The sequence below is a fragment of the Chionomys nivalis genome, chromosome 6, assembly GCF_950005125.1.
Source record: "Chionomys nivalis chromosome 6, mChiNiv1.1, whole genome shotgun sequence".
Taxonomy (NCBI): Eukaryota; Metazoa; Chordata; class Mammalia; order Rodentia; family Cricetidae; genus Chionomys; species Chionomys nivalis.
The window spans coordinates 23,141,054-23,153,832 of NC_080091.1; the positions used below are offsets into that span (position 1 = coordinate 23,141,054).

Genomic DNA, 12,779 nt, shown 5'->3' on the forward strand with positions numbered 1-12,779 from the left:
TGCTTTGCTTGTGTATCCTGCAGTGGGTTAACAATAAACACCAGTCCCTCAAGTCCGAGAGAGAAATTTCATTTTATGTGTGTGAGTGTTTTGCCTGCATACACTACCGTTTGCCTGTTGGCCACAGAGGCAAGAAGGTGGCATTGAACCCCATGGGACTGAAATGACAGTGCTGTTGTGCAGCATGGGATCTGGGAATTGAGTTCCCTGCCTCTTAATCACTGCATTGAGCTGTTTCCCCACACTGAAAGGGTGAAAATTTTTAAGAAATTAGAAAAGGCACTTTAAAATGCAAGACTGACCCAAATTCAAATGGATCTAAAAACAATTCCAAAAAGAAATGATCAACTGAGTGAGATGACATCAATCTGAAGAGCAGATGCCAACAGAAGTTAGCCTGATCCGCAGTGTCAAATGCAGAGGAATTCCATAGACATGAAGGCACACTGGCTCCAGCTCGATATAAAGAATGGATAGCTAGGCCAGATTTAATTCCAACACTCAGGAAGCAGAAACAAGGAGGATCTTTGTGAGTTCAAGGTCAGCCCGGCCAACAAAGCAAGTTCCAGGGCAGTCAGGTTTAGGTAAACCCTGTCTCAAAAAACAAAAACAAACAAACAAAAGATAGCTAGAGCCCCGAATAAATAGAAGCAGCTGCTTTGGAAATTGGTGAATTCCCCAAATATGTTTACATAACAGCATCAGATATGGGAAGAAAATTCCTATTGAAGATAAAAGGCCAACAGAGAGCAATCTGCAGATCCTTTTCAGACAAAGGAAGTGACAAAATTAAAATGTTTCAAGTATTGAAACCCTGTAGAGAATAATCACCACCTATGCAACTGGTACCCAGGTAGCAGGCTGGAGCGGCTCTTTTCATAATAGTGTTTACTTCTCGCCTTCACAGGGCAGTCTCAGAACCCACTGATATGCCTCCTCCAAGGTCACAAAGGTAAACACACAGCAAGCGTCATGTAATCCTCAAAACTACCTTGTAACCTTGTAAGCCAAGAAACAGTGCTGGGGCTCAGCAAACTTGTTATTAGTCTAAGTCAGCATAAAAGACTGGGCTCACACCTGTAACCCCAGCACTGGGAGGCAGAGACAGGCAGACAGATCTGTGAGTTTAAGGCCAGCCTGGTCTACAGAGCAACTTTCAGGACAGCCAGGACTACACAGAATAATCATGCCTCAAAAATGAGGAAGGAGGGAGGGAGGGAGGGAGGGAGGGAGGGAGAAAAGAAAGAGTACAAAGACTAATCTTCAGTGTTACTGCATACTAAATAAGATCATTCTACAACATACTGATTTTTAAAAACTAAAACCCAACTTAAACAAAAACTACTTACTTTCTCCCCGCCCCCCCCCACCGTGTGTGTGTGTGTGTGTGTGAGAGAGAGAGAGAGAGAGAGAGAGAGAGAGAGAGAGAGAGAGAGAGAGAGAGAGAGAGAGAGAGAGGTGCTGATATTCACACTGAGGACACCCTGCCATGGCACACACATGGAGGTCAGAGGACAACTTGCAGGAGTTGGTTCTCTCCTACCACCACATAGGCCCTGGGGATCAAACTTAGGTCATCAGGCTTGACTGACATTAAGCACCTTTACTTGCTGAGCTATCCTGCTGACCCCATGATGACTTTTTTTTTTTTTTAAGATTACAGACAAACTGGCAGTACACAAACCCATGCTAAAGAGGTAAAAGATTGGATAAGGTAGTTAAGATAACACAAAGGCACCTGTTGAAGATGGAGAGCTATACGTCACTTGGTTTTGCCAGTAACTTTAGACAAATCTTTCTCTCAGCATCCACTTTCTGAGAGTAAAACAAGAATATTAGAAAAACTAAGTTTCCTTCCAATAAAATTCTGTGTTTCCAGAGTTGGAATATATGATCTTAAAGGAGAAACACCCAGCTGGGCGGTGGTGGCGCACGCCTTTAATCCCAGCACTCAGGAGGCAGAGGCAGGTGGATCTCTGTGAGTTCGAGACCAGCCTGGTCTACAAGAGCTAGTTCCAGGACAGGCTCCAAAAAAAAAAAAAAAAAAAAAAAGGAGAAACACCCAGAGAACTAATAGTTGTCTTTATTTAATGAATATACGAAGAGCCTCTCGTAGGTTCCTTCTAACATACCATAACACTTATCAGAGTAAAAGACAGAGAAGATGCCAAGTAAATATCCACTGTGAGGCAAGAAAAACTCAAACTTCTGCCTTCCACTGGAGAAGGAGATCAGTCCTAAGGCTGACTTAATATGAGCATCTCTGCTTTACAAGTAGAATTTTAACACGGAGGACCTGGGATGTAACTCCATGCTGACAGTGCAGACTTATAGACCTTGGGTTCAATCCTTGACAATCCTTGACAGGTGACAAACAAGGAGGGGCTGGAGAGATGGCTCAGAGGTTAAGAGCACTGGCTGCTCTTCCCTCTTCTAGAGGACCTGGGTTCAATTCCCAGACCCACATGGCAGCTCACAACTGTCTGTAACTCCAGTTCTAGGAGATCTGACAACCTCACACAGACACATACTCAGGCAAAATAGCAATACACATAAAAATAAATAATTTTATTCTTAAAAAAAGAGGAAGAAGGAAGGCATTTCAATGAGAAAAGCGAACCTAGGAAATGCCTTTTGGTCTAAAAACTATCATCAATGCATGGCTCTTAACCTTTATATTCAACTTGGTTAGAATAGTAAATATAGATAAATACACCATACATTTACCAAAACAATTTCCAAGACCACTTACTATCTGAAGTTTGATTGTTTTCCCGTCTAACTCTATAGTTCGTATCTTGAAATCCACACCAATTGTGCTGATATAGCTTTCCGTGTATGTATCATCCTGAAGGGGAAGAGTTAATAAAATCAATGTTCAACAGAGAAAAATTTATTATAGTCAAAGCTTATAAACAAAGTTTTTAACATCTGATTTCATCTTGCTTTGTGTTCTAAAACAAAAAAAGTTTCTTTTTTCCTTGAAATATTTTTCAAGTGTTCTTTATTGTTTTGTATACATCTCTTGGTAAATATTTTGCATATGTCAGGAAGATTTTTTAACTGTCAGAGCTCACCCAACCAGATACCTGAGTTTTATCAGTAAAACTCTTGCTCCTTAAATACCCAATCCACTGACCAACAAACAATGCTCATTTCATTCTCCTCTTAGGGATGTATTCCAAAATCTAATTTATATCCTGGTGGAAGTTTTTAATTGAAATACAATACACAGCCGGGCGGTGGTGGCGCATGCCTTTAATCCCAGCACTTGGGAGGCAGAGGCAGGCGGATCTCTGTGAGTTCGAGGCCAGCCTGGTCTACAAGAGCTAGTTCCAGGACAGGAACCAAAAGCTACAGAGAAACCCTGTCTCGAAAAAAAAAAAAAAATCAAAAAAAAAAAAAAAAAGAAAAGAAAAAAGAAATACAATACACATAAGAATCCCTCCTTCAAGGCAAAGGCAGGTGAATCCCTGTGGTTCGAGGCCAGCCTGGTCTACAATAGTAAGTTCAAAGAGTACATAGTGAGACCTTGTCTTTAAAAAAAAAATTATTTAGTGTATGTATGTGTGTGGATGTGTGCACAGCACAATATGCACAGCATGTACATGTAGAGGTGTTAGGACAATCTTTGGCAGTTAGCTTCCTCCTTCCACCATGTTGGTCCTGGGGATCAAACTCAGGTCATTTTGTCCTACTGATTCATTTCACCAGCCCTACTTCATTATTGTTTTTGTTTTTTCAACCACATTTTTTGCAGCTGAATATAATCCCATTGATATAGTTTGTTTATGAAAGAATTGGGTAGTTTCCATTTGGGGGGGTCATTATAACAATGCATGATCATGTCCTTATCATCATGTTGTTTGTCAATTTATTAACACAATGTTTCTCTTTTTTGGTACATGCCAATAATCTTAGTACTTAGGAGGCTGAGGCAGAAAGATCACTAAAAATTTGAGGCCAGCCTGATCTAGGGAATTAATGGCCAGCCATGGACACATAGTGAGGCTCTATCTCGAAAGAACTCAATAGGCAGTGGTGGCACACACCTTTAATCCCAGTGTTGGGAGGCAGAGGCAGGTGGATCTCTGTGAGTTTGAGACCAGTCACAGTGAGTTCCAGGACAGCCAGAGCTTTACAGAGAAACCCTATCTTGAAAAGCCCCCTTCCCCACCCCCACCCCCAAAAGAAAAAGAACATGACCTCATGAGGGCTCTTTTGACAGATCAGAGAATAAAAGTGCCTGCCCCCAAGCCTAATGACTTGAGTCCAGCCCCTGGGACCCACAGGTGAAAGGACAAAACAAGTCATGCACTCTGTTGTCTGACCTGCATACCTGCTATTGTGCTCATGTGCACAGCTGCCCCGTGGATACAAACACATAAAAACAAGTAAATGTTTCAAAATAAGCTCTCATGAAAAAACAGGAATGGAGACTAAGCATCCCTGAACTGCAAAGCAACACCTGGGAAGTTCTCCGACAACCAGGACGGACACCTTGGTGTAGGAACCTAAGAGCAGCATGACAAACTCAACTTTTCTGTGGTGGCCACTAGCCAAGTGGCTTATGAAATAAGGAACTAAAATATAATGATCTTTTTCAAATTTCAATTAAAGTAAAAAAAAAAAAAAGCTAGAGAACTAGGCTACTATGGTTGTAAAGCTTAATCTGAGTTACTGAATGCACACAACCGTCAGTACATATGACGCCATGTACTCTGCGGCTGGTGATGCTTCTCTTTATTCTATTGAAATGTGGCTTCAGGATTTCTTTCCATGTCACTGTCACTAAGGCCAAATATCCCACATTATCTGTCCACCTCCATTGGAATCAATCAGAATTCTACAACGAGCATTAGACAGACGCTAATTTTATCATCACACTTCACTGCTTCACTGAATTTCTTTCTTGGCTTTGTTGGTCCCCCCCCCCCCATGTCTGTCTCTGTCTCTCTCTTCTTACGTATTTTTTGAACTGACTGACTTCAAGCCCAAAGTGTTCACTTCCCCAGTGGAGAGATGACAGGCATGCACTACCACACCCAGCTTTCCCATGAAATTCCTTTAAGAACAACAGTTACAACTCTTATTTAATCGTCCAAGATACTACAGAGGACAGGGTTTGGGAGCTCTTAGATGTCAACAGACATGAAACAGTTTGATTTTTGTCTAACTAGAAAGCACGCACTAATTGTACAGTTAAGTGCACCACTAATTGTAAAAAGTATTTTAATTTCAACTTACTGCAAACCTAAGGAGGAGGCAAGACTTTCCAACTCCAGAATCGCCAATCAGAAGTAACTTGAATAAATAATCACTGCAAAAACAGAAAGAAAATCGTATTAATAAACAGTATGTTGTAGTGTTAAGTTCTGCAAGAAAACAGAGCTAACAACAGCTTGTTATGAAGACTACAACTCCTGAAAAGGACTGTGTGTGTCTTAGCAGAAGCCAAAACTAGATCCACCAGTAGTCCTTTGATGCACAGCTGAACGTGTGAATTACCCAGTCAGGTAAGGAGGCAGTGCCATCCAAGATCCATCTCTCAGGAGTGAACTTCCTCTTCCAAGGAAAACACGTGGTTCCTATTCTGAGAGAGAGGGCTGAGGAAACTTCTGCTAATTAAATCCCAGTCCTCTACCCTAAGAGACTAGGGAAGGTTATGCTCCAGCCAGTAAAATTGTCTCTCCTGGCTCAGTGGCCCATGCCTGTGATTTCAGCAGGCTTTTGAGAGGTGCAGACAGGAAAATCTTGACTTTAAGGCCAGACTCAGCTACATAACATAATAGGGCTGGCTTGGAAACTTGAGGTTCTCTTTCAACAACAGCAAAAGTCTCTCCCCTCAAATTCAAGGACCAAACTACTCACTGTTCAGAGCGATCCTCCAGTGAAATAATTTCTATGACCCTTTCCTAGAATCCAAGTCTAACATCCCCTCTTCTTAAAAAACAGAAAAGCACGGAAGCTAGAAAGATTGCTCAAAGATAAAGAACCCTGGCTTCCTAGGCAGAGGATCCAGGTTTGATTCCCAACACTCCCAGGATGCTCATAACCATCTCTACTCCATTCAGTTCCAGGAGATCTGATGCCCTCTTCTGGCCTCTCAGGGCACTGTTATCACATGGTGCACAGGCATCTTAAGGTGTTCCTGCATCTCTCAATACCTCTTCCCAATGTGATTGCATTGAATAAATGTCCCCCTTTCTGTTTCCCGCTATTAATTTGGCTCTTTTAATTGGCTTGCCAAAGATGAGCAGTTAAACCTGGCTTGTTGGGGCTACCCAGGGCACAGGCTCTGATTCTGATTCCAGTAACACCACCGCTACTCCTAACTTAAAAACCATCACTAAAACATGTCTTCAATGACCTGAAGACAACAGAGTATCTGTCCACTGTCTCCCACAATTCTGACTACTTCCATAATCTGAGCACTTTTAAAAGGAGCCTCCCAATCAAGACCTTACACACATATTTTTAGAAGGTACAACTGATTTTTGGCTTTGTGGTTTAATTTCAAAAATGAGTATCTACTACTAATCTATTAAAATTTTTATTATAGAAAGTATAATTTCAATGTAAGCTAGACACATAACTTTAAATACAATTACCTTTGTGACTATTGATAAATTGTTACCTATCTCTCCTTGTAGAGTGGTATTATTTAAACACCTTTTCTGTTTTATCAAATTAGCACAGTATACTTAACTCCTAAATGTATCTGAGCAAAAGAATTAAAAAGATAAATCCAAACTGCTAGTCATCAACAAAACAAGAGGTCACAGAAGGAAATAAAGTTTTCTAAACAAATAAATCAGAACTGGGGGCATGATAATTCAGTTGGCTGAATACATGTCTAGCACACATATCCTGTGTTCAGTCCCCAGCACACCATACGTAGTGGTACATGACTATAATCCCTGCACTTAGGAGGTGGAGGCAAGAAGAGTTTAAAAAAAAAAAAAGTAAAACAAACAAACAAACAAACCTACCAGGGCTGGAGATGGCTAGGTGGTTAAGAGTTAAGAGCACTCACTGGTTGCTGTTCTAGAGGACCTAGGGTTAGGTTCCCAGCACCCACATGGCAGCTCACAACCATCTGTAACTCCAGGCCCAGGGGATCTGACACTTTCTTCTGGACTTCAGGGTACTGCATGCACATGGTGAACAGGCATACATGCAGACAAAACACTCACATACATAAAAATAATTAAAAATTATTTTTCATCAGTAAAGGAGAGCTGGATATGTATAGCCCAACAATAAAGTACTTACCTGGCAAATGCCAGACCCTAAATTTTATGTCTAGGCAGACCTTTCAACAAATAAGTAGATGGATGGATGGATGGAAGGAAGGAAGGAAGGAAGGAAGGAAGGAAGGAAGGAAGGAAGGAAGGAAGGAAGGAAGGCAGGCAGGCAGGCAGGCAGGCAGGCAGGCAGGCAGGCAGGCAAACAAGTTGCTGAAACTGAGATTTAGTAATCTGGGATTTCTGGAAAAGCACACCGTCCCCAAGCTGTACTGAGTACTGTTACCATGAAGGACTGAACTGGGTCACAAATGATGCCTGCGGTATCTATCACTGCTACTCTAGTTTATTTCAGCACAATCACAAGGATGGAACATATATAAACACCTAACTATGTTTCTAGCTATAGCATCAAGAAATTAAAGAGTTGGACTGGAAAGATAGTTCAGTGGTTAAGAGCATGGGTTGCTCTTTTAGAGGACAGGGGTTCAATTCCCAGTACCCATACAGCAGCTTACAACTGTCTGTAACTACAATTCCAGGAGATCCAACACCCTCACACAGACATACATGCAGGCAAAACACCAATACAGATAAAGTAAAAATAAGTATTTTTTTTAAAAAAAGAAATCATTTAACATAGTCTAAAGTTTTGCAAATGTTATTTTTAAGCATAGAGCTTCAAGCAATTCAAAATCATTAGAGAAGCTAAGGTTGGTAGTGCAGGCCTACAATCTCGCTCTCTGGAGCTGAAGAAGCAAGACTGCCACCAGTTCAAGGCCAGCTTAAGTTACCTTGGAGATCCTGTTGTCTCAAGACAACAAAACAAAACAAAAAAAACAAACAATCAGCCAGCCAATCAAATATGGAGGTAATATTTAAGAGCTTAGCTCCTAAACCAAAACTTTATTAGCAAAACAGTGGCAATGAATAAGAAAATTTACAATCAACTCTACTCTGCTTAAAAAGGGCAAAGGAGCGGGGACACTAGAGTTAACCTTAAGGCTCTCTCCAAGGCAAAGCCAGAAAAATTTGAGTCACAAAGTATACATAACCACATTTTAGATTATAACTCAAATAATAAATACAGAAATTGCTTCATTCTGGTATAAATGGGTAAGTAAACAAATTGGAGAAATAACTCTTCCTTATAGTATTTCTATACACATATAGAAGAAAAACAAAATAAGATCATCAAGGAAGAAAAAAATTGCAAATCAAGTTAAAATTAGTAGATAGAACTTAAAGTGGAAAATAAGCTATCTGGGTGGTCTCAAGTATATCCCCCCCCCCAAGTATTTATTGCACTGGTGGGTTCTGTTGTTTGGGAGGAACTTCTATGAAACAGGGTCTCATGTAGCCCAGGCTGGTCGCTAATGACTCAATATGTAGCAAAGGCTGAAGAACCTTAATCACCCTGCCAAGTGTTGGGGTTACAGCCATGCACCACACCTGGCATTACGCTGATGGTTTTAAAATACTCCATCTAGTAATTGTTCTAAATCCATCTCCCCTGAATGTTGGCACATAAACTTGAGTATGGGCTGTATATTAAGAATCTGGTAGTTAGTGTCTAAAAGTAGAGGAAGAAGAAAAAAGGCAACTTCAAAGGGGCACTAGTGTTAAAAGGAGCTAATAATTCTCCCAAAACAAAGCCACCACCAGAATGGCCAGTTATAAATCAGCAACAATGTTCCAGTAACAGCATCACCAGAGTGATGAGTAAAATATAATACTGCTATCATATGCCTTCTGATACAATGCAACGAACAGACCACTGACTTCTGTAATTTCTGTTGCATTTTCCCCTAATCTAATAATAAATTAACCAGATGAATTAATTACACTTGTAATTCTAGCACTACAGAGTCAAAGACTGGTGTAAGTTTAAGGCAACCTTGTCTACAAAATGAGTTCCAGATCAGCAAGGGCTACATAGTAAAACCCTGTCTCAAAAAAAGGGGGGGGGGGGGGTGACTGGAAGGTGGCCCAGCAGTTAAGAGCACTGACTGGTCTTGCAGAGGACTGAGCTTCTGTTCCCAGCACCCATGATACAGCTCAGAACCATCTGTAACTCCAATTCCTCTAGGGGATCCAAAACTCTCTTCTGGCTTGTGCTGACATCAGGAACACATGTGATAAACATACATACATGAAAGCAAAATACATACACATAAAATAAAAATAAATCTTTATAAAGAAGAAAAAGCATCAGACAACTGTAAACAAACAGACTAAGCACAGTTCAAAGATATCCAAATCAGGGTTGAGGATAGCTCAGCAGACAAAATGCTTGCCATTAACACATAAACCCAGGCTAAAGACACATCCTCATCCTGTAATCCTAACCAGCAGAAGGTAGAGAAAGGAGAACCATAAACTGAAGGACATATCAGCTCCACAGTGAGCTTGAGGCCAGCCCTGGATAGAAGAGACCTGTTTTGGGGATGGAAAGAGAGAGAGATGGTTCGGGGATTAACAGCACAAACTGCTCTTTCAGAGAATTTGAGTTTGGATCCCAGCAGTTGGTTCACAACCACCTCTTACTCCAGTTCCAGCAGGGATCCCATGCCTCAGTCCTCCGTGGACACTAGCATTCACATACAAATACCCATACAGAGGTAGGTAGGGGTGTGTGTGTGTGTGTGTGTGTGTGTGTGTGCAGATAAACTATTAAAATAAAATAAACTGAAAGAGTTGGGGAGATGGCTTAGTATTAAGAGCACCAGCTGCTCTTCAGGAGACCTGGGTTCAATTCCCAGTACCCACATGGTAGCTCACAATCATCTATAACTACTTCCAGGGGACCAGTTCTTCTGGCCTCCATGGGTACCAGCCACATACATTAATATACAGACATACATGCAGGCAAAACACCTAAACACATAAAAAATACATAGGTAAGAGGAACTTGTCAAAAAAAAATAATAATAACTGGTCAAGATCATTAAGCCAAGCACAGTGGTACATGCCTATAATCCTAGTGTTCTGGAATCAACATCAGAATGCTCTCCTACAAGTTTCCAGTCTGGTCAACATAGCAAGCTCCAGGCCAACAATGGCTATGTAAGCAAGATCCTGTCTTGCCAAAAAAAAAAAGAAAAAAGAAAAAAAAAAGGCCAAGACCATGAAAAAGGAGAGAACTCAGAGAATGAAGGGAACTAACATGCTACAAACACATCTTAATAATCAATTAAAAAAAAAATAGCCAGGTGATGGTGGCACACACCTTTAGTCTCAGCCTGGTCTACAAAGGGAATTCCAAGACACCCAGGGCTACACAGAGACAAAACAAAAACAAAAAAAGCTGAGCACAGCACAAGATACTTGTAATCCCAGTACTGGGGAGACAGACAGCAGACAGGAGGAGCTCGGGGACTTCTTGCCACCCAGTCTAACCAAATTATTCTTTTCTTTACAAGAAACTCTAGGAATACAAATTTGACATTCATTAGGTCTGTGAAACTGACACAGACTCTTTAAAAAATATTTATTAGTATATATTAATTACACATACTGAAATATAGCATGCCATTTCCTACATGTATGTATTCTGGTCACACACACTATCCTCTCTTGTCCTACTCCCAAGAATCACTGATCCCATTCCTCTTTAAGCAAGTCCTCTCCTACTTTCATGTGAGGTGGGAGGAGGCAATAAATTTCTTTAGGGTTATTCTCAGGAGCATGGCACCTTACTGGTGGCTACACCACTGAGGAAAATGGATCTCCCTCCCCCAGCAACCTGTAGACACTCAGGGAAGGCTATGTTGGAGAGTCCCCTCCCCCCCAAAACCCACGGCATCCATGGTTTCATCTTGTGAAGCTCTTGTACAAGTGTGCACAGCTGCTCTGAGTTCAACGGCTTTCTTCTCTAGCTTTTTATTCTTAGAAAGATGGCCACAACTTCTAAAGCCTCAACAATGAGTATCCAAGAATAGGCAAGAGAAAAACAGAATAGATATGCTTAATTTCAACATTTGGGAAACTTTTAAAGATCAACCCAATAAAGCACTTAAAATAGAAGTCAAAGGTCAAAAAGACCGACTATATATTTCATATTTTGTTGTTGCATAAAGAGGGGTGTCTTAAATGTTAAGACTTAGAACTAACTGGAACTTGTGATTCTCATGTCTCAGCCTTCTGAGTAGTTAGAATTACAGGCATGAACCACCATGCAAACTTCACAAACCCTTCTTGTTCAGAACTTATTATGTATCCGAGACTAGTCTCAACTCCCAAACGTCCTCTGCTTCTCTAAGAGTGCAGGAACATGTTAGCCATCCTTCTTTCCTATTTTTAAATCTCTCCACTGGAGCCTGGTGGCAGGCCTTTAATCTCAAGTTACTTAGCAAGCTGAAACAGGAGGATCCCAAGTTCAAGGTCAGTAAACCTTGTTGGAGTGGATGGCTCAGCAGGCAAAGTGCTGCAGAGGCATGAGGACCCGAGGTAAAAGCAGGCGACGCACATCCATAGAGCTCATGCTGCAAGTACAGACTGACAGATCCAGACTCATTGGCCAGCCAGGCTTTGAGCGAGCTCCAGGTTTAGTGAGAGACCTTGTCTCAAAAAATACAGTGGAAGGCCAGGCCGTGGTGGTGCACACCTTTAATCCCAGCACTCAGGAGACTGAGGCAGGTGGATCTCTGTGAGTTCAAGGCCAGCGTGGTCTAAAAGAGCTAATTGCAGGACAGGCTCCAAAGTTACAGAGAAACCCTGTCTCAAAAAACAAAAACCAAAAAGTCAAAGGAACTAGAGATAAAGCTCATGGCAGAGTATGTGCTTGGCATGGAGACAACCTAGTCAAATCCCCAGGAGAAAAAGGGTATGAGTGTGAGTGTGCATGTGTATATAATAAAAACCTTTCTGTGAATGTTTAAGGTAGCTGTCAATCCAAATGTTATCTGGCTTAAATTTAAAAATTTTAAGGTTTGAGAGGGATGCACTTAGAAGCCATAAATTCAATCCCTGGCGGCACAAAAATCAGTAGCCACACAGAGAAAGTGGTAGCATACCTGGGAGGTCAGAATACAAGTCTTGGCCAGCCATACAGCTTAGCAGGTAAGGCACTTGCTTCATAAGCCTGAGGACCCGAGACTGATCCCTGGAACCCATGAAAAAGTGGAAAGAGAAAACCAACTCTACAAAGTTGTCCTCTGACCTCCATACATGTGCCTGCATGTATGCCCACAAACATGCATGAATGACCACATACACACACCATACACACACAATAATAATATTTTTTTTAAAAAAGAAATAACTAACTGTCGACCTGAGCTTAATCCCTGCAAACAAGGTGAAGAACACTGGCCCTGTGACCTGCTCTCTGATCTTCACCCATGTGTATGGAAATATACAGGTGTAGAGCCATATACACTTATACATGAGCACACAGAATAAAGACGAAATTAAACAATTAAAATAAATAAGTAAATAAAGATTAGAAGACCTCTAGTTAAAATTCCAATTATACTGCTTACTCTAAATTATAATGCTTACCCTTGTGCAAGCCATTTAACTCTTCCCTGT

At 41.2% G+C, this 12,779-nt stretch overlaps 1 protein-coding gene across 2 annotated transcripts in view; it reads right to left on the reverse strand.

Annotated features, from left to right (window-relative positions):
• Rab1a (RAB1A, member RAS oncogene family) overlaps positions 1 to 12,779 on the reverse strand; it is a 28,038-nt gene that overhangs the window by 8,003 nt on the left and 7,256 nt on the right. The window contains exons 2-3 of one of the 2 annotated variants that reach the window (XM_057771305.1): positions 5,248 to 5,320; positions 2,753 to 2,848 (exon numbers count right to left, since the gene is read on the reverse strand). In XM_057771305.1, coding sequence (XP_057627288.1) covers positions 2,753 to 2,848; positions 5,248 to 5,320 — 169 coding nt within the window. The remainder of the gene's footprint in view (positions 1 to 2,752; positions 2,849 to 5,247; positions 5,321 to 12,779) is intronic. The other variant, XM_057771306.1, reaches the window with a different exon arrangement.